Source organism: Neoarius graeffei, chromosome 21 (assembly GCF_027579695.1).
Source record: "Neoarius graeffei isolate fNeoGra1 chromosome 21, fNeoGra1.pri, whole genome shotgun sequence".
NCBI classification, from domain to species: Eukaryota; Metazoa; Chordata; class Actinopteri; order Siluriformes; family Ariidae; genus Neoarius; species Neoarius graeffei.
In genome coordinates this window covers 35,991,934-36,015,834 of record NC_083589.1, presented here as the reverse complement: position 1 = coordinate 36,015,834, position 23,901 = coordinate 35,991,934, and the positions used below count along the sequence as shown (strand labels likewise).

The following is a 23,901-nucleotide window of genomic DNA, read 5'->3' as shown; positions in this document are numbered from 1 at the left end:
CAGGGTCGCAGGCAAGCTGGAGCCTATCCCAGCTGACTACGGGCGAAAGGCGGGGTACACCCTGGACAAGTCGCCAGGTCATCACAGGGCGCACTGGGAGAGATTAGTGCAAAGTTACTGCACAATTTTCCTCCCTCAGATCCAGTTTTCTTATGACAGCAGTTGTTTTGGCCACAATTAGTAACACAAAGCAGGCAGTGAGAGTGTTGTGAAAAAGTTGAGCAGAATTTCACTTCATGTGTATGACAAATGATATGGTCACTACCAGTGGGAATGAAGAATGGTGGTAAATGTCTTTTGTCCCTACTGTAAAACGTCCTTCTTTTTGTTAGAGATATTTGTTCCTACTCACAGCTCCTTAGCCAGGCAGCAATATTTGCTGTGCTGCTACAGGCTTGATGTGTTTGTTTTACCCGAAATAGAACAGTTGTTTTTGCTATTTTATTTGGGTATAAGAAACACTTTAAACCCTCTGAAAAAGAGACCAAAAAGAAACAAAGCATTCCATCTGGCAGCACTGTATTTATACCCAAGCATTTTTCTCCAGAATCTTTTGCAAGAATAAATCTGGTCTATTATCAAAATTGGCGAAGCATCTCAGCTTTGTGTCAAACAGCTGTTTTTGTGAAATATTTGTAGGAAGCTTTGCTGTTTGTGTAGACGTATTGTACTAGCCTGGTGCAACCACTGAAACCATTAAACCAAAGACAAAAATACTCGCTAGCAAACAGTGTCCAACAATTTGAGCAAGGAATATGATAAATTATGAGGGGAAGTCAAAAAGTTCTAAGACAAATGAAAAAAATCTTTATTTATGAAAATAACAAAGCTATGTCTCTACATATCCTCCATTTAAGTCTAAACACTTCTGCAAGTGATGTTTCCATCGGAGAATTCCATTCCAGGTTCCATTCATTTGGTTTGACAGCATTGTTAGCATATCGCTTATCCTGCGTGTATTACACCACCCTACCCAATGGAGAATGAGCGTTGAATATATGGTTTACGATATTGCATGGTTGTCAAGACAACATGACATCACATGTCGGAAATGTAAAACTTCCGTGCTAGCGAGTGACTGTGACAATTTGTAAACAAACATGGCCGCCAGGTTTGCTTCGTTAAATACGGAAGTTTTTGAGAGAATTTTGAAAGAGAAAGACGAGTTGAACACTGAAAGGAATGTGTATGCATAATAATAATAATAATAATAATAATAATATTGGCTGGCTTTTTTACGTGGTATATCAGATATATTCCATTCAGCGAGCATGATATTGAACTCGTCTTCGACTCATTCAGTATCATGCTCGCTGAATGGAATATATCTGATAGATCACGAAAAAAAAGCCAGCCAATATTATTTACTTACTCCTGGTGAGAAAGCAGCATTAAATATAATGTAAAGATGTTGCATGTTTTAATAATGGACTCACAAGTCACTGGATACAGATGGAGACTGTTCTCCTTTAATTACACCTTGAAAAAAACACCATCCGTCGAATATATATATATATATATATATATTAACATTTTAAAGAACGTGAGTGTGTATGGTTTTATAACGTCTCCTCATTTACAGATGAAGCATCAATCCATCTTAAAACTGAGTATTGAGAATCAATGGTATACTCACATGTTTGGAAAGATTGGTGCTCTTTGAATCCACATCGTACCTGCAGAATAGACGAGAGGAAGAATTTCAATCACCACTGATGCTTTTACGTATATCACATAATGACTATGAAAATCCAAAGGATCCTCTATCTAAAAGCTTTAACTTCACACATTACAACCTGAACAATGAAGAAAGTATGAGACCACCAATATTAGCTAATATTAGTCTTTTTGTGTTTGTACAGAGGAAAAAATTGTCAAAAAGAAAAAAAAGCCAGAGATTGACCACTTTGTCTTTTTTTTTTTTTTTTAAAGATAGATCATTAGCCAGATGATGATTCATACACGATTATGATCTAAAGAGACAATCTCTACTCATCATCTTAAGACACAGTTGACTGACCTCGCCGAGCATCATGATTTTGTTTGAAACTACTGCAGGTAATTTCACACTTGAGAACATGGAACAGAGACTCTGTGCTCTGACTGATTCAGTGTGGGTACAAATTAAGAACTAATTTTACACATTTTCCAAAAGAAAAAAAAAATGCCGGTTTTGCAATGATTGTGCACAAGAAAATCCAATACAGCAAGATTAGAGTCTGTTAAAAAAATGTGTTTGGATAGCAAGCCAGGTTTGGAAACTATGAAACAGAAGCACAGTGTCATTATTTAGATGCTCCACATTGATGGTTATGAGATAAAATCCCGCTGTTCTCTTTCATCTGCACAGACTTACACACACTTTTCTGTTCAAGATACACTGTGATTTTCATTTATTTTTCAGTCATTTTTACCTTTTTCTGTTTTCTCTACTATCTTCCCTTATCAAAAAGAAGTATACTTCAAGCTCATTTTATTAAATATACTTAAGTAAAGTTAAAGTATATTTCCTTAAGTATACTTTTGTGTGGGGCGGCACGGTGGTGTAGTGGTTAGCGCTGTCGCCTCACAGCAAGAAGGTCCGGGTTTGAGCCCTGGGGCCGGCGAGGGCCTTTCTGTGTGGAGTTTGCATGTTCTCCCCGTGTCCGCGTGGGTTTCCTCCGGGTGCTCCGGTTTCCCCCACAGTCCAAAGACATGCAGGTTAGGTTAACTGGTGAGTCTAAATTGACCGTAGGTATGAATGGTTGTCTGTGTCTATGTGTCAGCCCTGTGACGACCTGGCGACTTGTCCAGGGTGTACCCCGCCTTTCGCCCGTAGTCAGCTGGGATAGGCTCCAGCTTGCCTGCGACCCTGTAGAAGGATAAAGCGGCTAGAGATAATGAGATGAGATACTTTTGTGCACCAAGTATACTGATATCAATGTACTTACAGTATACTTGTAAGTAAACTAATCTAATACTTCTTGGGACTAAATTGGCCCACTTTTAGTTTATAAAAAGTATACTTTAAGTCTAAGAGAAGTAAACTTTGAGAATACAACTAGTATTTTTTTATTTTGTACTGCAAGTATACCACAAGTAAACTTATATACTAATAGTTTACTAGTTCTATACTTGTAATCCACGCTTTACTTTACAAAAGCATACTTCATAGTATACTGGAAATATACTATGAGTTTACTTGTTTTATACTTCTAGTCCACTTTTTAAAGTATACTTTGTAGTATACTGGAAATATACTATTGGTTCACTCGTTACACACTTCTAGTCCACTTTTTAGTTTATAAAAGTATACTTTATAGCATATTGGAAATATACTATTAGTTACTGGTTATATACATCGAGTCCACTTTTTAATTTTGAAGTATACTGCAATTACCCTTCTAGGTACACTATTAGTTTTCTAGCCCTAACCCTTACCTCATGCACACTACCAGTAGACAACTAAAGTGTTTTGTACCTTAAGTTACAATGAAGTTATAAAGGTAAGAATTCACAAAATAACAACAGATACTCAGGATTAAGAACATATTCATTTTCTTTAAAAATCAAAATTTAAAGCAACATTGTATTAAATGCCAAAGTACAAAAACATGGCAATGACAACTGAAATAGACATCCAAGCTCTAAAGAAAAATAAATAAATAAATAAATAAATAAATTAAAAATGTCATTATCCCACTCAGGAGAAATTAAAAAAAAAAAAAACTTATATGGAACCACAGACATACCTAAGAGTCAACAATGCTGAAGCACATCTACAGGGCAAGTACACTTAAATATAAGGCACAAATATTTTAATACTTTATTACACTTTTGTTAAGTATATCTTGATCAAAAGTTGAAGTATAAAATTTAATATACTTAGACTTTTCTATATACTTTTCAGTACAAGCCAAATATAACTTTATTAAGTATATCTCTGATAAGTAAATAAAAAGTAAACTGAAAGCATACTCTCTTATTTTTAGTTTAAAAGAAGTATACTAGAAACACACTTGAATAAACTTATTTTTTGTAAGGGTTGTTTGGTTGCGTTCATGAGTGTGCACAAGTGTGCTATATGTAGGCTTGTGTGTGCATACAGTACATCACCTCATACAGCAAAATGGCATACATGTGAGAAGTTCTGCATTACCATAATTATAATAATCACACTTGTTCATGTTTTTACAGTAGGAGTGCCACTCCAGTAGTAATGGTACTTGGTTAGCTTTAGCTTTGTGCTAGAAATGTGTTTCACTTTAAGATATATATATGTTTCTTTGAACTCCCAAGTGACGCAACTATCTAAGCCCATGTTTACATTAGACCGTATCAGCGGATCATCAGATTAACGTTTTTAAAACGATTAGTGTGCACACAGCAACACCAATACACGATTTGCGTGCACACAGCAACACCAATACACGGATACGCTCGGCTCCGCAGGCATCCTGCTCTCCAAATCACTCCGCCCTGAACAGCGAGTGCCCTCTGGAGGGTGCGCACTCCGGCCTTGCGCAGCTCACAGAGCGCGCGAGTGAAGTGCACAAGCTGTGATTCGGGACTGAGCTGCTGTGTGTGTGATCCCAGCGCATATCACTTACCACTTGCAAGTGGAAGGATGGCAAGCCTAAAGACAATCATAACTACACAATGGGCAGTATTTGCATCAGTATTTGCAGTATTTTCATACTTTTATACTCTTTAATGAAAGGTGATACAAGGCGGAAGTCCGCGCCGTTTTTCAGCAGTCGCGTCACATGACCAACGCCAGCGAATCAGGAAGGTGGATGTCACAGTGACGTTGTCCAATGACGACGCCAGCTAGAGCTCAGCACAGCGTATCCGCGTATTCTCAATGTTTACACAGCACCGGAGCTGACACAATCTGGATTGAATACGTGGACGCTGGCGGATTCCCGTTTCCCGGCGTTTCCAGGCGGTTTAATGTAAACGGACAGTGCATCCGCGAAGAAAACGAAACAGATACGGTCTAATGTAAACTTGGCCTAAGATTCTGCCCTGTCAGTAGTTTGGACATCCTGCCAGATCCACAACCATCCAAGAAGAACAGGAAGAAGCCTTTATTTATCACAAGTACACTCAAACACAGACTTAAGCACAATGAAATTCCTCCTCTGCATTTAACCCATCTGAAGCAGTGAACACACACATGCATACACAAGTGAGCAATGAGCGTGCGCACACACACACACACACACACACACACACACACACACACACACACACACACACACACACACACACACAGAGAGAGCAGTGGGGGGTTAGGTGCCTTGCTCAAGGGCACTTCAGCCATGATACAAAGGGAGTGGAAAGTGCTGTTCATTCACATTTATTCCTGCCAGTCCCAGGAATCAAATCTCTAACCTTCAGGCCATGGCTGCTCCATGTTAACCTAGCCACATGTCTTTGGACTGTGGAGGAACCCAGAACCTTCTTGCTGTGAAGCGATAGTGCTAACCATTACATCACCGTGCTGCCCATAACCAGAAGAGCCCTGGAACTGATCTTCATTTATGTTTATTCTTTTTTCAGAGATTTAAATCCAAAGTGACTTACAATTGAGCTAAGCACATGAAGGTTATGTTGGCACTGGCAGAGTGGCAGCTTGACAGAGATTCAAACTCACAGTCATCCAATCAGTAGTCTAGTGCCCTAACCGTTGAGACACTCTTTTTCCAATCTAGTAGAGCAATGCTAGACAATTGTGGACATCTATGAGCTCACGTACACAAAATTGGGCAACTTCACCTATTACACTGTATGTATACAGTTGTGGTCAGAAGTTTACATACAGTGACATGAATGTCATCTTGGATATAAATGTCATGGCAATATTTGGGCTTTCAGTAGTTTCTTTGAACTTTCTTTTTCTGTGACGGAATGATTGTATAGCATATATATAATCTGTAGCCGCTTATCCTGTTCTACAGGGCCACAGGCAAGCTGGAGTCTATCCCAACTGACTATGGGCGAGAGGCGGGGGACACCCTGGACAAGTCGCCAGGTCATCACAGGGCTGACACATAGACACAGACAACCATTCACACTCACATTCACACCTATCAAAAACCGGTCAATTTAGAGTCACCAGTTAACCTAACCTGCATGTCTTTGGACTGTGGGGGAAACCGGAGCACCTGGAGGAAACCCACGCGGACATGGGGAGAACATGCAAACTCCACAGAGAAAGGCCCTCACTGGCCGCTCAGCTCTAACCCAGGGCCTTCTTGCTGTGAGGCGACAGCGCTAACCACTACACCACCGTGCCACCATAACCTGCATGTCTTTGGACTGTGGGGGAAACCGGAGCACCCGGAGGAAACCCACGCGGACACGGGGAGAACATGCAAACTCCACACAGAAAGGCCCTCGCCGGCCACGGGGCTCGAACCTGGACCTTCTTGCTGTGAGGCGACAGCGCTAACCACTACACCACCGTGCCGCCCAAGTTGAGAACCTGTATAACCTTTTGGTGAGACTGTGGCTGCTACACCATTGGAATGACATCCTGACCTTTATTTGGGGGACTTCTTTTTTTCCCTATAATTTTAAAGCGACCTTGGGTTTTAAGAAAGGCACTCTCATCATCTCATCTCATTATCTCTAGCCGCTTTATCCTGTTCTACAGGGTCGCAGGCAAGCTGGAGCCTATCCCAGCTGACTACGGGCGAAAGGCGGGGTACACCCAGGACAAGTCGCCAGGTCATCACAGGGCTGACACATAGACACAGACAACCATTCACACTCACATTCACACCTACGGTCAATTTAGAGTCACCAGTTAACCTAACCTGCATGTCTTTGGACTGTGGGGGAAACCGGAGCACCTGGAGGAAACCCACGCGGACATGGGGAGAACATGCAAACTCCACAGAGAAAGGCCCTCACTGGCCGCTCAGCTCTAACCCAGGGCCTTCTTGCTGTGAGGCGACAGCGCTAACCACTACACCACCGTGCCACCATTATATATATATATATATAAAATGGTGGCACGGTGGTGTGTGTATATATATATATATATATATATATATATATATATATATATATATATATATATGTATGTGTGTGTGTGTGTGTGTGTGTGTGTGTGTGTGTGTGTGTGTGTTTGGAGGGTGGGGCACTTTGGCATCCTGCACATCTGTGCGTAGACTGATTGGGGCAGGGGCTCAAAAGAAAAAATTAATAAAGGCATCCTGTTGTTTATACCAGACCTTCAGCAAAGGTTCACATCAAACATCAGAATGGGGAAAAATGTGATCTTGGTGACTTTTTCATATGCAACAGTCTCAAGAGATTACACACAATGGTGCAAAAAAACAAACAAACCCGAAACGTCCACCGACTGTCAGTTCTGCGGGTGGAAATGCCGTGCTGATGAGAGAGGCCAGAGGAGAATTTCTAGTCTGGCTAGAGTGGATGAAGTGTACAGTTTCTCAAATAACCTCTCTGTACAAGAAAAGGCAAAACATGTCTAACCTTGAGGGGGAAAAAAAGCACATCGGGTTCCACTTCTACTCCACAGGAATCTAAAGCTACAGTGGGCACAGGCTCACCGAAACTGGAAGAAGACTGGAAACAGATCACCCGGTCTTTTTCCCATTTTCAACTATCTATTAAAGAGTGGTAATTTGAGATACCGTAGCCTTTCTGTCAGGAAAAAAAAAAGTCTTCTCTGACCTCTCTTACTGACAAGGTGTTTCTGCCTGCAGAACTGCCGCTCACTTTTCTTTGTTAAAGTGCAACACGTTTTTTTTTTAAATCCAATTATTATTAGGCTTTGGTCTATGGAGCTTCAGCCATACAAGTCCCTGTATAATCTGTTACTATAGAAACAACAACCTGTTAGAGTATTAAATTAAACCTGTGCTTTGGCTTGCAGCCTGTGGTCGAAAAGTTATTATTAGATATTGTTTGCTACATCTTCCAATCTGTAGTTGCTGATATAAATGCACAATATGCCAATTGTGCCTTGCAGAATGCCATGTAAATCACAATTATACAAGCCAGCCAAGAGGGCACTTATACAGTCTGACAGCAATAGGCGGTCGAGTCCTTCCTGGGGACTATCTGTGCACTTCCTGTGTCATTTGGACTATCACTGAAAAAAAAGCCCAAAATGCTCATTTAATTAACTTAATTCAAATGTGTACATCAGTTCCACATGATTGAATTTAGTGGCATTAACATGATTTGTTTTCGTATGTCCAATATGATTTCAGTCATGTAATTTCAAAGCTCTGAATAAAACAGAATCCTGGACACACACCTGAGCTGAGGACTGAACCCAGCTTGCTGGTGTTGTGAGACAAAAACATTTCCTGCTGTACTATTATACTACACTTCTTTTCCTACAATTTTTCTTTGCATCGTCATCAGCATCCTTGTGCTATTTCAAAACATAACTCGATCATATTAATACTATGTGAGTTCATCACATTCACTCAACATTACTGAAACAAGTGATTAGAAACTTGTTTAAATTCAGTTTAGTACAAGCAATTAAATCACGTTTTGGTGAGAAACATAAGATTTTTAATGTAAACTAAATGTAATATTGGTGGCACGATGGTGTAGTGGTTAGCACTGTCGCCTCACAGCAAGAAGGTCCTGGGTTCGAGCCCAGTGGCCGACGAAGGCCTTTCTGTGTGGAGTTTGCATGTTCTCCCCGTGTCCGCGTGGGTTTCCTCCAGGTGCTCTGGTTTCCCCCACAGTCCAAAGACATACAGGTTAGGCTAATTGGTGGCTCTAAATTGACCGTAGGTGTGAGTGTGAATGGTTGTCTGTGTCTATGTGTCAGCCCTGCGATGACCTGGCGATTTGTCCAGGGTGTACCCCGCCTCTCGCCCATAGTTAGCTGGGATAGGCTCCAGCTTGCCTGCGACCCTGTAGGACAGGATAAGTGGCTATGGATGGATGGATAAATGTAACATTCATTTTCTATACTGCATACATATTACAGGTTGGGGGTAGGCTGGAGGTAATCCCAGCTGGCGAGAGGCGGGGTACACCCTGGACAGGTGGCTTGGCTATTGTGAGAAAACGCAGACAGACAGACACACATTCACACCTACGGGCAATTTAGAGTAGCTACTTGACCTAATCGGCATGTCTTTGGACTGTGGGAGGAAACCACAGCACCCAGAGGAAACCCACACAGGCACAGGGAGAATATGCAAATTCCACAGAGAAAGGCCCTAATCGATGGCCGGTTTGAACCCAGAACCTTCTTGCCGTGAGGCAACATTGCTAACCACTGCACAGGCTTGTAGTACTCGAATCCAGGACTTGTGCTCTAATTTTAAGGACTCGTGACTTGACTTGGACTTGAGCACTGATGACTTGGACTTGGACTCGTGCATTAACTGCATTCGGACTCGTAAACTGGAGACGAGGACTCAGATTTTTTCTTTATTTTTTGTAACATGGCATAATAATTTGGCATAGGATATTTATATCTACATTAATTTTGTACTAATTTTGTGCAAGAGTGTCACACCTGCACACCTTGGTGTGTGCATCAGATAGACTCTCGGGCACGCTCCGGACAGCACGCGCACCATGACTCGCACCTGCACAGGCAGCACGCCTATATAAAAACTGTGAAAACGAACTTAGTTTACGAAGTATTGAGTTGCATTGCTGAAACATTACCAAGCCTTATTTCCTTGTTTGGTTTCCTGATTTCCTGTTTCTCATCTTTGATTCTGCCGAGTCTACGATAGCCTGTTTGTGCCTCGCTCGACCCATTGCCTGTTTCACTGTTTTACGATTTTGCCTGCCGTTCTGGATTGTTTGCCTGTCTTCACTTGTAGTAATAAACACACCTTCTGCATTTACATCCGTCTCCCAACCACCTCTGACAGAATACTTCGCACTCCCTGACAAAGAGAAGCACATTCACCTGTTCATACGTCATGTTCAGGAACAAACTAATGTTAATGGCGCGCTAAAACAGCCACCGCCAAATGGTGCAGTTGGAGTCTTGTTCTCAGACTTGACTCAGATCAATAGTGGACTCGACTCAATTTTTTTTTTGTGACTTGGACTTGACTCGGACTCAAGGTATAGTGACTCGACTACAACACTGCCACTGCACCACTGTGGGAATATGCTACAAACTTTGGTAGCTGTCAATAATGGAAATTGACTAATAAAGGACTAAAAATAGGTTCTCTGATCATACTTTATGACATATTCTTTCATTCATTCACTCATTTTTCCTAACTGCTTGATCCTTGAAAGCTATCACAGAAAGACTGAACATGAAGCAGGAATAAGACATGAATGATTATTATCATCATTTGTAATTTTAAAATATCCTGCTGTGCCATATTTTCAGTAAAAAATAAGTTATTAAAATTGAAATAATTTATATGAAAATAAATAGTGTTATTTAAGAATTTGGATAATTATTGGGTCTGCTGCCAAAAAATTAGTGTGAAAAAAAAAAAAGTCAGGACACATTATGAGAAAATTTTGATGTTGTGTTCTTCATATTCTAATTTGTGAAATTAAAGAACATGCACAGCTGAAGACAAGTTGTGGGCTGTGACACACATCCAGTGGTGAGGCTGAATGTCAGTGCAGGTCAGCTGCTGCTTGAATACATTTCTGAGTGCTTTGTGGTAATGAGGCTAAAAAAAGAAGTAATTTAGAGGCCATAGTGCCCAAACACATCTCTTATGGTCCATCACTGCACACACACTCGGATTTATAAATATTGCATCACTGAAGGCACACATTTGGACAGACATGCAGATAAAACCACACTCCCCTCCCACCCAGCCATAAGTGGTTGCATAGACCAGTCAATTAATACATGCAGTGCTACTGTGGTGATGAAAAATAGCAGGATAAATGTACTTTGTTCATCTGGAAATATTTCAGACGAGATGAAGATAATTATACAAATCAACTGCATATTGTGTAAGAGTACATTGACACATTTTTTTTCCTTTTGTTTTAACTGAATGTTGCCAGTTTCATATCGCTTTTATATTTAAGTGTAGCAGGACTGTTTATTTATTTATTCATTCATTCAATTCTCAATCCATCCATTCATCCATCCATTATCTCTAGCCGCTTTATCCTGTTCTACAGGGTCGCAGGCAAGCTGGAGCCTATCCCAGCTGACTACGGGCGAAAGGCGGGGTACACCCTGGACAAGTCGCCAGGTCATCACAGGGCTGACACATAGACACAGACAACCATTCACACTCACATTCACACCTATGGTCAATTTAGAGTCACCAGTTAACCTAACCTGCATATCTTTGGACTGTGGGGGAAACCGGAGCGCCCGGAGGAAACCTATGCAGACACGGGGAGAACATGCAAACTCCGCACAGAAAGGCCCTCGCCAGCCACTGGGCTCGAACCCGGACCTTCTTGCTGTGAGGCGACAGTGCTAAGCACTACACCACCGTGCCACACCAATTCTGAATCCTGCCCACTTTTAAAGTAAATGTTACCAATCCTGCCTGGTTCTGCAAGTATTTCTGTTTGTAATGATCCAAAATATTTAATATTCAATAACTATTCATTCATTCATTCATATTTAGTAAACACTTTTTCCCAATCAGGATCATGGTATATCCCAAATGATTCTATCCACATTCACTGGATATGAGCAATTGCACGCTCTGATTGGCTACTCTACTACTAGGATATCAGCTCATATAACATGAATAGAGAAAAACAAAATGGCAGAACATGTTGCTAAACCAACCGAGGACGAAATAAAAACTCTACTCGAAAAAAATACAAAAATACAAAAAAGCAACAAAATATGGAATGAAAGTATTTGATGGAAAGAACGTGTCTTTTTTTATTTTTCAAGAATTATCGCATTTTTCACAAATTGCTCCTGTCATTTCGCTGGTTTGTTTAAATTCTAAGTGGAAATGATTTTGCCAGACGTTTTGTATGAAGTTTTTAATTTATCGAATTTGCTAAAAATAAAAATGCTCTCTTTCTCAAAATCCAGTGAATGTGGATAGAATGCAACAGTTGTTCCACTCAATCTCGTCATACATGGCTTATAGCCGACTCGGTGCTATGCTCCTCGTTGGCTATCAGCTCATGTATGACTTGATTTCGTGGAATAGCTGTTAATTATATCCCTCATTATATCCCGTGCAGGGATTGGCCAAGGATGGGTCACATGACATAAAATAGTTCCACCATTGATTAAGCAATGTATATCGTAACTTCAAAAATTTTTAAAAATAGGTATGGTGTGAGTCAGACACGGTATATCCTGGATATACAACGAACTGTCGTCACAATTTCAAGCTTTCCGTCTGACTCGAGTTTTGTTTTTTTTAATTTTATAGGAAAGACAGACAAAAATAGAAGTCATTAATACAATCAAAACAAAAACATTAACGTTTCAGCCAGGGGGATTTTCAACTGAACACATTAAAATAACCACACAAATCAATAGTTTTAGCAGCTTTCTGATTTTGTGAGTCAGTAATTATTTTTATGTACTGTACTGCTTGGTCTCTTTTTTCAAATACCAAAAATAACAGTGTAGTAACCGACTCGAGTCACAGCTGTGGCTCCGCAAACATATCTGTGTGTGTGTACAGTAGATAGTATCAAGATCATGCCTAGAGAGGCAGGCGATAGCATGGTAATAAATAAATAAAAGGTTTAAAAAGCGATAGCATGATACATTGCATATGCACAGGTCAAAGGTCGCTCCGACGTAGACAACAAACATGGCTGCCTCCAGTGAGTTTATGCCGAGATTCAATCTTAACACTTTTAATTTGGAATTCTTTGATGAGGGACGTAAATTGAATGTACCAGTCACCTCAGAGAATCCATAATTTCAACCGGAGTCTCTCAGTGCGTGGTATATTTGATTAATATAAACAAACAAGTCAATTAAACCACAGCAACGCTGATTAGGATAAAGCAATTACTAAAAATGAATGAATAAAGGAATGAGTACATCACAATTTTGACAAGAAACAGTAAATGTGTCGCTCAGTGTCTCATATCCAAAAGGCTCTCAACTTTAATTCCCTTGCCTCATATTTGACCACTTGCTCCTGCTTACTGTACTGTACGTATCTGTTGTGTCCCAATGCACATCTATAATTTGTAAAGGTTTTAAACACAGAGATTTGTTATTTTGCACATTAATTTCACCGTTTGATTTATTTTTGTCTGAAACAACAAAGCCTAAAGAAGCACTTAAGTTGGAAGTATCTTGAAGACTGTGTATAGCTGTTAACTGAATGAAGTTTGATGCGATCTTTGCTGTTGCTTATCGGTATTTAACTGTATTAATAAAGTGACTTTAAAATAATAATAATAATAATTTCAATTTAGGGCGGCACGGTGGTGTAGTGGTTAGCGCTGTCGCCTCACAGCAAGAAGGTCCTGGGTTCGAGCCCCAGGGCCGGCGAGGGCCTTTCTGTGTGGAGTTTGCATGTTCTCCCCGTGTCCGCGTGGGTTTCCTCCGGGTGCTCCGGTTTCCCCCACAGTCCAAAGACATGCAGGTTAGGTTAACTGGTGACTCTAAATTGACCGTAGGTGTGAATGTGAGTGTGAATGGTTGTCTGTGTCTATGTGTCAGCCCTGTGATGACCTGGCGACTTGTCCAGGGTGTACCCTGCCTTTCGCCCGTAGTCAGCTGGGATAGGCTTCAGCTTGCCTGCGACCCTGTAGAAGGATAAAGCGGCTAGAGATAATGAGATGAGATGAGAATTTCAATTTATAGAGTGCCTTTCTGGCGGCACGGTGGTGTAGTGGTTAGCGCTGTCGCCTCACAGCAAGAAGGTCCGTGTTCGAGCCCCGTGGCCGGCGAGGGCCTTTCTGTGCGGAGTTTGCATGTTCTCCCCGTGTCCGCGTGGGTTTCCTCCGGGTGCTCCGGTTTCCCCCACAGTCCAAAGACATGCAGGTTAGGTTAACTGGTGACTCTAAATTGACCGTAGGTGTGAATGTGAGTGTGAATGGTTGTCTGTGTCTATGTGTCAGCCCTGTGATGACCTGGCCACTTGTCCAGGGTGTACCCCGCCTTTCGCCCGTAGTCAGCTGGGATAGGCTCCAGCTCGCCTGCGACCCTGTAGAACAGGATAAAGCGGCTAGACATAATGAGATGAGATGAGGTTCTCAACGCCACATTTTCCCAAACTGAAATATGTTTCTCTTTTGTATCTCAACCAGAAGTAAATTATTTATAGTGTTGCATATTAAAATCAAAATCACATTTACACTCACTGGCCACTTTAATAGGAACACCCATCCACCTGCTGTTTTATGGCATTCTCTAATCAGCCGATCCCTTAACAGCAGCACAATGCATAAAATCATGCAGATACAAATCAAGAGCTTCAGTGAATGTTCACTTCAAACATCAGAATGGGAAGAATTGTGATCTCAAAGTGAGACTTTCACTGTGGCATGGGTTGGGTGTTGGTTTGAGCCAGATGCACTGGTTTGAGTATTTCAGAAACTGCTGATCTCCTGGGGTTTTCATACACAACAGTCTCTAGAGTTTACACAGAATGGTGTGAAAAACAAAAACATTGAGCGAGCAACAGTTCTGTGGGTGGAAACAAACGCCTTGTTGATAAGAGAGGGTCAGAGGAAAACGGCCAGATTGGTTCGAGCTGCCAGGAAGGATATAGTAACTCATAGCAACTCTTTACAACCGTGGTGAGCAGAAAAGCATCTCAGCATGCAACAGTAGAAGACCACACTGGGTTTCGCTCCTGCCAGCCAAGAACAGGAGTCTTAGAATCAAGAACAAGTTCCGATTAAAGTGGCCGGTAAGCATATTATGAACATTTAAAGATTGCATTCTTACTTCATTGAAAGTCACCAACAATATTTATTTATTTGATTTGTATTTAATTTAACATTAAATAAATGCAGTATATAAATCATAAATATGACCGATAAAGCTTTATCTTGCTGTAAGTCTTTATTCACAGCCTACAGACCAATCGACTGTTCAGCATTCATTCTCTATTCATTAATTCATTCATTCATCTTCATTAACTGCTTTATCCTAGGCAGGATCTGGAGCCTTAACCTGATTTAATATTATCCTGAAAGAAAACAGGCTACATCAAGAAAACACCCTCTAAACCTCTACATTTGTAACCTAATCTAACAACATCTGACATTTCTGACACTCGTGTTTCACAGTATACTTGATAATCACTTTGATCATAAGCATCATCCGCATCAGTCTCTCTAGTTTTATAACTTGAGGTAAATGTCTATCACAGCTTTTGACGAACTAATTCCTCTTGATTCGACTAATGCTAACCACATACTAGACCAAGGGTTCTCAACCTTTTCTACTGTAAGGCCCACCTATTCATACTGTAACGAGTCGGGGCCCATTAAAAAAGATCCCCAATTATTTTGGCTCGTCTATTCTATTAGAATCTAATAATCTACTGTAAAGTGTATTAAAGGGATGCAACATCACTCCCTGTTACAGATGAGAGCCCAGGTATTAAATAAAATCCAACTTATTTCATTGTAGGTATTGTATTTAAAACTGTATGAATGTGCCAGAAGCCAACATAAAACCATGCATGCAGGGTATTCTCAGTCAAAAGGGATTAATGATCCAAAAGTGGAGTCTGGTCCATTAACACAAGAACTTATTGCCATGTTTGTGTACAGAAAACAAGCAAGTTATTAAAATCAAGACGTACACTCAAAAGAAGTGGACATAGAAACCATTCAATGGGATTAGATCCTTACACGCTAACAAAGAAGGATTTTTCCTATGAGTTGGAAAATTATCCATTCGCTGAGTTCCCCGACATCTCAAACTACCTGCTGCAGACATCGTTCTACACGGACAAACAGATGAAAACCTGGAAGAGCATGGAGGAGTACAACTTTTTATATGTGGCTGGGGTAAGGATCTGGGGATCAGGACACTACTGTACAAGATAAAACCTGTATCATTTATGCCTGGGTAAGTAGCATTTCTGGGCTTTGCAATGGTTGCTAGGACACTACAAGTTTTAGTATCGGGTGTAAACAAGCCACAGCCACTTGAGTCTCAATCCTCGCTGCTCTTCTCTTTGAGGTAAATCATTCACAAAGATCCACAGAAACACCTTTAACGACCTGGATATTACAATATGGCAACCACGATCAAACAGTATAAACAAAAGCACATCTGAGGACTGAAACGTCTCCTGAACTTCAAAAAATCACGAAATAACAGAAAATGTCGAGAAAAGTCATTTGCGAATCCAAACGAAATAAATCAGAGGAATTTACAAACCTTTCCTGAAGTGATCACTGCAAACTCGAGCGTTCTTCGACTCAACTCCCTTCCATCACAGCAAAAGGTTCAAGAGCCACCTTTCTTGTTGTCTTTTGGTAAAATCCTTTGCCCTTTCACCCTTTATCATTTCAAGGGGAACCCGGAAGAAACTTATCAGTTTGACGGTTTGTTCGATTCGAGCAGCGCAAAACAATGCAAGCGTAGGGCATTTTAGCGACCAGCGAGGCGCCGCAGCGATAGTATCACTTTGTTAACAGTGAGCTTAGTTGACCACCACTTCATGTCTTGCACATCTAATGAGGTCGATGTGACATCGGATGCAACCCAGCAATTGTACCCTACTAAAAATTAGCTTCAACTTGAAAAAATTTTTTACGGCCCACTAGATGGAACTTCGTGGTTGAGAAACACTGATCTGGAAGACTTTAAAAAGACTCAGGAAAGACTTTTAAAAGACTAGAGTCTGACGCCCTCTCACATTTAAGACGTGTCATTAATCAGTTTTTAGTCACAGACTATGATTTTGCAAAGACTGGGGATCTAGAAGATTGCAACTAGTTTCCTTTAGAGAAATATTTCTGTACCTGCTTCGCTTGGTACTATGTGTATGAGACAAGACTAAAAACTTATGATAATATTAAACGGTTGATTTGAGAAAAAGACTTACTTAAAGTGCCATTCCACCATTGGATGTATTCTTTGGCATAAAATACAATATATTTTATGACAACATGACTAGACAGAGAAATCTTTTAGCTTCAAAATGATATATCAAACATAATTTTTTGACAACGGCAAGTATATTAATTTTGCGACCAAAGTCACCTACCCTTTTAATTTCCGCGCGGTAGTGAAACGTGATGTCATCGGCAGGTTCCCCTTCTTGTGTACCACGTCACGTGTGACGTGGCACAGATTATCAGCAATGGCGGATAGAACGCGATTTCCACTTGTCGATTGCTGTGCCGATATTCACCATCGACCGTCTCCTTTGGGCATCACTTGCTATTTTCCTTCGCTTCTTTTCCGAAGCTGACAATCGCGTTCTATCCGCCATTGCTGATAATCTGTGCCACGTCACACGTGACATGGTACACAAGAAGGGGAACCTGGCGATGACATCACGTTTCACTACCACGCGGAAATTAAAAGGGTAGGTGACTTTGGTGGCGGCACGGTGGTGTAGTGGTTAGCGCTGTCGCCTCACAGCAAGAAGGTCCTGGGTTCGAGCCCCGTGGCCGGCGAGGGCCTTTCTGTGCGGAGTTTGCATGTTCTCCCCGTGTCCGCGTGGGTTTCCTCCGGGTGCTCCGGTTTCCCCCACAGTCCAAAGACATGCAGGTTAGGTTAACTGGTGACTCTAAATTGACCGTAGGTGTGAATGTGAGTGTGAATGGTTGTCTGTGTCTATGTGTCAGCCCTGTGATGACCTGGCGACTTGTCCAGGGTGTACCCCGCCTTTCGCCCGTAGTCAGCTGGGATAGGCTCCAGCTTGCCTGCGACCCTGTAGAAGGATAAAGCGGCTACAGATAATGAGATGAGATGAGATGAGGTGACTTTGGTCACAAAATTAATATACTTGTCGTTGTCAAAAATTATGTTTGATATATCATTTTGAAGCTAAAAGATTTCTCTGTCTAGTCATGTTGTCATAAAATATATTGTATTTTATGCCAAAGAATACATCCAATGGTGGAATGGCACTTTAAGACAGCTATCGTGACCACCTTACACCAAACGATCCAAATGACAGGAGCGCACCACAACTCTAGCGAAACTCTCATGATTTTATTCTGACATTGGAAATTTTTCTGCGACAGTGAAATCACTTGAAAAGTCATTTGTTGTAAAGCTGGCAGAAATAACAGATTAATTCTGTGGGTTTTGTTAGGATTTCTTTTTTTTTTAATGATCATTCAAACAACTGTTTCAAAAAACATTTTGTTAAAATCGACTTGTCTTAACTACCCATATTTTACCCATACAGTGAAAGCTGATGCATCTTTGACACTGTATTCTTTAGTCTCATAGCCAGTTGCCAAGCTGTTACGACTCTATACACAGCTCACACAAATGACCAAAGAAATCACTCCACCTATCCTGTTTCTCCAAGAAAATCCACTCTGACCCACACACTACTCTCTTTTTGGTAGAAATGACCACTTGTATGACTCATGTACAGGATACACACTTCCAATTCATGAAGGGAAGTAAACAGGGGCGTGTTAAAACTTGAAGTATGTCTCAACTTCATCCTGCTTTTTAATGTTCCATGTCTGTGCCATTATAAAAAGGTACTATACAGGTACAAGCCATCTTTGGAACAACAGCGGTCTTTTAGATCTAATTTAGTGCTTTAACGATGCTCATTTACAATGTTCCTTCAAATAAAATTAAAAATCATCGTCTTGAACAGGCACAAATCCAGCCTAAGAATCTGACAGTTGCACATTTGCAGAAATATTTTCACTAATTTTACCAGATCGCTATGGATTTTTGTTTTTAAGATATGCTAATATACATTATCAAGGCAACACACCATGGACGACGATGCTTCATTTATTAATATCCTACTGTTTGAGCAACGTTTTTGTATTGCACACACAAATCACATTTAATAACAGTGCAACAAGTTCAAATGAATTGTAAAAGTTTTCCGTTAGAAAAACGAATTAAACAATTAAAAAAAAAAACTACTGACAAACTGGACTAGAGCTGGTGACTAACACGAGTGTTTTTACCACAGAAATAAGAAAATCTACAAAAGACTAGGCACAACTACTTCATTATTCGACATTATCCACCAGGAACATATCTCATCTCATCTCATCATCTCTAGCCACTTTATCCTGTTCTACAGGGTCGCAGGCAAGCTGGAGCCTATCCCAGCTGACTACGGGCGAAAGGCGGGGTACACCCTGGACAAGTCGCCAGGTCATCACAGGGCTGACACATAGACACAGACAACCATTCACACTCACATTCACACCTACGGTCAATTTAGAGTCACCAGTTAACCTAACCTGCATGTCTTTGGACTGTGGGGGAAACCGGAGCACCCGGAGGAAACCCACGCGGACACGGGGAGAACATGCAAACTCCACACAGAAAGGCCCTCGCCGGCCACGGGGCTCGAACCCGGACCCTCTTGCTGTGAGGCGACAGTGCTAACCACTACACCACCGTGCCGCCCACCAGGAACATATGTACACACAAATTCAAATTCCATAAATTCTAATAACTCCATGAAATATTTAAGCCAGTCCGTCTTTACCAACCGACACGCGAAGCCAGTGCGCATGCACAAAGCTTCAAGTAATCTCAACTTGTTAAATGCATTTATTTCAAAGAGCACCACTTTAACTGAAACTTTTGGTTTGACCTAGATTCTTTGTCTCAAGTCACGCTATACAAAGCATCGTGAGAATACAGATAATTAGGTCAGGTAAGCATCACCGCTTACCACACGTGGTCGGATCCTGAACCATTGGTCTGATGGTTGAGTGTGGCTATAGCCCATGTAGCTGGCTAGCGGTAAAGTAAACAAACACCCCGTGACTGATGCCAAGTGGTGCACATATATTTCTGACGGATGCACGTGCATCAGTCTGGATCCGTCCCTGTTGAAGACACCACTTTAGTAATAAGTAGACATGTAACAATTCACCTAATTCACAATTCAATTCGATTCACAATACTGGGTTCATGATTTGATTTCCACTTGATATTTTTGGAGAAAAAAAATCCTATTCTTTATCAAATATTCCTTTTGTTAAATTGAAAAAATTAATTTGAATAATTTTTTCCAAACACACATTTGTGAAGATTGGAGTAAAATGTAGTAGCCTATTGACTAAAATACTAAGTTAATAATAAATAGGCCTTTTCCTAATAATGATTTATAATAATAATAATAATAATAATAATAATCAGTTGAATTTATATAGCGCCTTTCTCATACCCAAGGTCTCTTTACAATTAGAAGGAAAAAAAAAAAGTCCAACAAAAGAAGGTCAGGATGCAATTCCAATGGTGTAGCTGCCACAGTCCCACCAAAAGGCGCACGAAGATAAATCCCACACCACCTGCACAGCTGCCGCAACACTGCCAAGCAACATCGCTCGGAACACCATGCCAAGCACAAATGCACGGCCGCACAGAGCACTGGACAACCCCGATGTTAAAAGAGCAACAAGCTCACTGCAGTCCATAGTGAGGAGCACAGGCATCACCCACGCCAAACCAAGGCCTGAGGAAACCGACGCCCAAAACTGGGTCCGGAGCTACACCATAACCAGCAGACAAAACATTCAAACAAAGAACTAACACCAAACTACACAAACGCACACAAAAAAAGGGAAAATAAAATAAAAAGCTCCGATGAGAAGCGGCAGCCAGAATGTGCACAGCGTACTCTCAACCGGAAACGCTGATGAACATTTATGAAGGCTGGAATCAGACTTACACATAAAACAATTACCTCCGTTTGCTTCTCTTTTCTTTTGTTTTAAGCAGTCTGTAAAAAAAGCTCTGATTTCTTGTTGAATTTATTTGTACAGTCAATCACACAACAGCTCTTTCCCAATTTAGACCTGCTTTTTCTGTGTGTGAATTTTTGCAGCATTCGAGCTGTGTTACTTCCACCTACGGTTATGTCATGTGCATGTGCCCTCTTGCTGTCTAAGGAACACAGTTAAAGCTACAAAAAAATAAGTAGTAGAAATCATGATTCATTTCATTTTTTATTTTCTGGATTAGGATATATAAATTCCATGTCTGATAATAAGCATTTCATCCCTGGTTAATCATTTTTTTCTCAATGTGTTTGATCAATTGGTCTGTACAAGGATTTCTAGCATGTAGAAACCGGTTATGATTAAACTGAAATAAAATTAGATATGTAACAAAAGCCAAACATCCCAAAACCAAACCAAACAAAAATACCAGATTTTCATATTCTGTCTCATCTTGAAGTATCATACGGTATGGCCTTTGCACACTCTTGATTTGAAACAAACTCCTTTGGAAATGTACTACTGCTTCTCCACAATGGAAGGGCTGATTCAGCGGCGCAGCAGGCCCAGGCAAAACTGCCGTCTGGAAATCTGGGGCCAAACAGAGCTACAGACATGCTGGCATTTAATCAAACCAACTGCTAAACTGCAAACATCCAGCTAAACTCAACATCCCATCAAACCCCTGTGGCTTGCTACTGAAACACACTTAAGAAAATTCTGTTCGAGACATGAGGGCTAAGAATCAAATGCAGTCTGACCCAGTGTTGGAAAACACGCCAAACTACAGCCACTCTGACTAAGCAGCAAGTTCAATCCACCACCCAGCGTTAAATTAACCAGAGCTCTGAGTATGTGGGGGGACATTTTTAATCATTTCTAAGAAAAGCTGCAGTGAAGAAATAATCACACACACACACACACACACACACACACACACACACACACACACAAATCCAACCTAAATGTAAAATTAATCATTATCATATTATCATTATTATAGTTATAGAAGTTAATTTCGAATTTATTAATTAATTCAAGTCAATGCTCACAATCATTCATATATTCTAACAGTTTGTACACCCCTATCAATTTGTAGGTTTTTCTGTATTTTGATCGTTTTCTACATTGTAAAACAATACTGAAGGCATCAAAACCATGAACTAACACCTGGAACATATATGGAATTATGTGGTAAACAAAAAAGTGTGGGCGGCACGGTGGTGTAGTGGTTAGCACTGTCGCCTCACAGCAAGAAGGTCCGGGTTCGAGCCCCGTGGCCGGCGAGGGCTTTTCTGTGCGGAGTTTGCATGTTCTCCCCGTGTCCGCGTGGGTTTCCTCCGGGTGCTCCGGTTTCCCCCCACAGTCCAAAGACATGCAGGTTAGGTTAACTGGTGACTCTAAATTGACCGTAGGTGTGAATGTGAGTGTGAATGGTTGTCTGTGTCTATGTGTCAGCCCTGTGATGACCTGGCGACTTGTCCAGGGTGTACCCTGCCTTTCGCCCGTAGTCAGCTGGGATAGGCTCCAGCTTGCCTGCGACCCTGTAGAACAGGATAAAGCGGCTAGAGATAATGAGATGAGATGAGACAAAAAAGTGTTAATAAATCAAAATATATTTCATATTGGCGGCACGGTGGTGTAGTGGTTAGCGCTGTCGCCTCACAGCAAGAAGGTCCGGGTTCGAGGGCCTTTCTGTGCGGAGTTTGCATGTTCTCCCCGTGTCCGCGTGGGTTTCCTCCGGGTGCTCCGGTTTCCCCCACAGTCCAAAGACATGCAGGTTAGGTTAACTGGTGACTCTAAATTGACCATAGGTGTGATTGTGAGTGTGAATGGTTGTCTATGTGTCAGCCGTGTGATGACCTGGCCACTTGTCCAGGGTGTACCCCGCCTTTCGCCCGTAGTCAGCTGGGATAGGCTCCAGCTTGCCTGCGACCCTGTAGAACAGGATAAAGCGGCTAGAGATAATGAGATGAGATATTTCATATTTTAGGTTCTTCAAAGTAGCCAGCGTTTACCTTGATGACGCTTTGCACACTATTGTCATCATCTTAACCAGCTTCATGAGGTAGTCACCTGGAATGCTTTTCATTTAACGGGTGTGTCTCATCAAAAGTTAATTAGTGCAGTTTCCTGCCTTCGTAATGCGTTTGAGATCAAACAGTAAATAGTAAAAATACAGTCAATAGCCCTGTTCCACAAGTATAATCCATATTATATCGAGAACCGCTCAAGTAAGTAAAGAGAAACGACATCCATCATTACTTTAAGACATGAGGTGACTTTTAATTAATAACTATAAAGAAAAAAACATTGAATTTGAAGGTTTGTCCAAACATTTGACTGGTACTGTAGCTATACTACTTTAGCCATGTAGTTTGTAGTATAGCATTAGCATTAACATAGCTGAGCTACATCTTTTTGTACAGTAACCGAGAACTCAGATCCAATTGTACACACACATGCACACATACACTCATTGATTTCTCTCAGTGATGCAAACATACTTCCATCAATGCAGGTGTAATACAAGCCTTCAGAGATAGAAAAGCAGATAAACAGAGAGACCGAATCTGTAGGATCACACAGCCCGTGCAGCAATCACAGCAGATTGGAGTGTGCTGTCCACCCACATACTTGGCTGAGCCTCCAGGGGAAGACACCCACCCACACTCTCTCTCACATACCCAAACTAACAGCTCCCCATTTACACTCGCAGTCTGACCAGGCCATATTAGAATTCTTTTCCTTTTAGCTATTTATAGTCTTGTGCTCTTGTGACTCAGCCACTGATGCATCCGTGTGGACTAAAACACAGAACCTCTGACAAATGACATCACGAGCAAACATTTACCACCTTGTCGTACTTTCATGAGCTTTAGCAGGTAAGTCACTGCTGCTTAGACTGATGAAGAGCAACAGGTGTGGGGTTTCATTCGAAATGCCTTTAAGGAAGAAACTGAATACGCTTGCCATTTATAATAGTGGCTACAAGATTTGAGTGCCATTCCATGGATGGAGCTGATGTTCATCTGCATTTACTGTACAAGAACATGGCCATTAAAGCGCAGGCATCATGAAACACAGGACAGTATTTCTGTC

General features: G+C 41.2%; 1 protein-coding gene across 2 annotated transcripts in view; it reads right to left on the bottom strand.

The window, feature by feature from the left end:
* LOC132869708 (copine-8) overlaps positions 1 to 23,901 on the bottom strand; it is a 302,212-nt gene that overhangs the window by 159,058 nt on the left and 119,253 nt on the right. For both annotated transcript variants that reach the window (XM_060903046.1, XM_060903044.1), the window contains exon 5: positions 1,637 to 1,676. In XM_060903046.1, coding sequence (XP_060759029.1) covers positions 1,637 to 1,676 — 40 coding nt within the window. The remainder of the gene's footprint in view (positions 1 to 1,636; positions 1,677 to 23,901) is intronic.